The sequence below is a fragment of the Aythya ferina genome (assembly GCF_964211825.1).
Source record: "Aythya ferina genome assembly, contig: HAP1_SCAFFOLD_29, whole genome shotgun sequence".
In the NCBI taxonomy this organism is placed as follows: domain Eukaryota; kingdom Metazoa; phylum Chordata; class Aves; order Anseriformes; family Anatidae; genus Aythya; species Aythya ferina.
Genome location: NW_028181463.1, coordinates 952257 through 953459, shown reverse-complemented (window position 1 = coordinate 953459; position 1203 = coordinate 952257). Strand labels below are relative to the sequence as shown.

Sequence of the window (1203 nt, the reverse complement as noted above, 5' to 3'; positions counted from 1 at the left end):
ATGCCCAATGTCAGCTCTGTGAGTGAGTTCCTCCTGCTGGCATTTACAGACACACGTGAGCTGCAGCTCCTGCACTTTGCGCTCTTCCTGGGCATCTACCTGGCTGCCATACTGGGCAACGGCCTCATCCTCAGTGCCGTAGCCTGCCACCACCGCCTCCACACCCCCATGTACTTCTTCCTCCTCAACCTCGCCCTCCTGGACCTGAGCTGCATCTCCACTACTCTGCCCAAAGCCATGGCCAATGCCCTCTGGGACACCAGGGCCATCTCCTATCAAGGATGTGTTGCACAGGTCTTCTTTTTTGTCTATTTTATTGGAGCAGAGTATTCCCTTCTCACTGTCATGGCCTATGACCGCTACGTTGCCATCTGCAAGCCCCTGCATTACGGGAGCCTCCTGGGCAGCAGAGCTTGTGCCCAGATGGCAGCAGCTGCCTGGGGCAGTGGCTTTCTCAATGCTGTCCTGCACACGGCCACTACATTTTCCCTGCCCCTCTGCCACGGCAATGCTGTGGACCAGTTCTTCTGTGAAATCCCCCAAATCCTCAAGCTCTCCTGCTCAAATGCCTACCTCAGAGAAGTCTGGGTTCTTGTGCTTAATGTTTCTTTAGTCTTTGGTTGTTTTGTCTTCATAGTGCTGTCCTATGTGCAGATCTTCAGGGCAGTGCTGAGGATGCCCTCTGAGCAGGGCCGGCACAAAGCCTTTTCTATGTGTCTCCCTCACCTGGCCGTAGTCTCTCTGTTTGTCAGCACTGCTGTGTTTGCCAACCTGAAGCCCCCCTCCATTTCCTCGCCATCCCTGGACCTGGTGGTCACACTTCTCTACTCAGTGGTGCCTGCAGCTCTGAACCCCCTCATCTACAGCATGAGGAACCAGGAGCTCAAGGATACAGTGAGGAAAATGTTTCCATACATGCTTCTTAAGCATCCATGATGTGTTCAGAAGATCTATTCTTAATAATATGCAAATATTTTGATTCATATTATATCATATCGTTTTGATCGTTACTAGTGTTATCGTAAGTTTGTCATTAATAGTAATCCTAACAGAAATCAAAGGGTATTTGGGAAAATGATACAACATTTCTTAAATTATATTTCTTTGTTAGTATTTGAACTATATTTCATTTTGTTTTTAATAATCTCATTCTTAGCATTCTGAATGTTACATCTGATGTAAGGTTTGACCACATCATCTAAT

General features: G+C 47.8%; 1 protein-coding gene across 1 annotated transcript; it reads left to right on the top strand.

Annotated features, from left to right (window-relative positions):
- LOC311428052 (olfactory receptor 14J1-like) lies at positions 1 to 936 on the top strand (the record flags this gene model as incomplete). The annotated part of the gene is made up of 1 exon (XM_084539614.1): positions 1 to 936. The coding sequence occupies one exon, from the start codon at positions 1 to 3 to the stop codon at positions 934 to 936; it is 936 nt and encodes a 311-aa protein (XP_084395740.1).
- Between the last annotated feature and the right edge of the window lie 267 nt (positions 937 to 1203).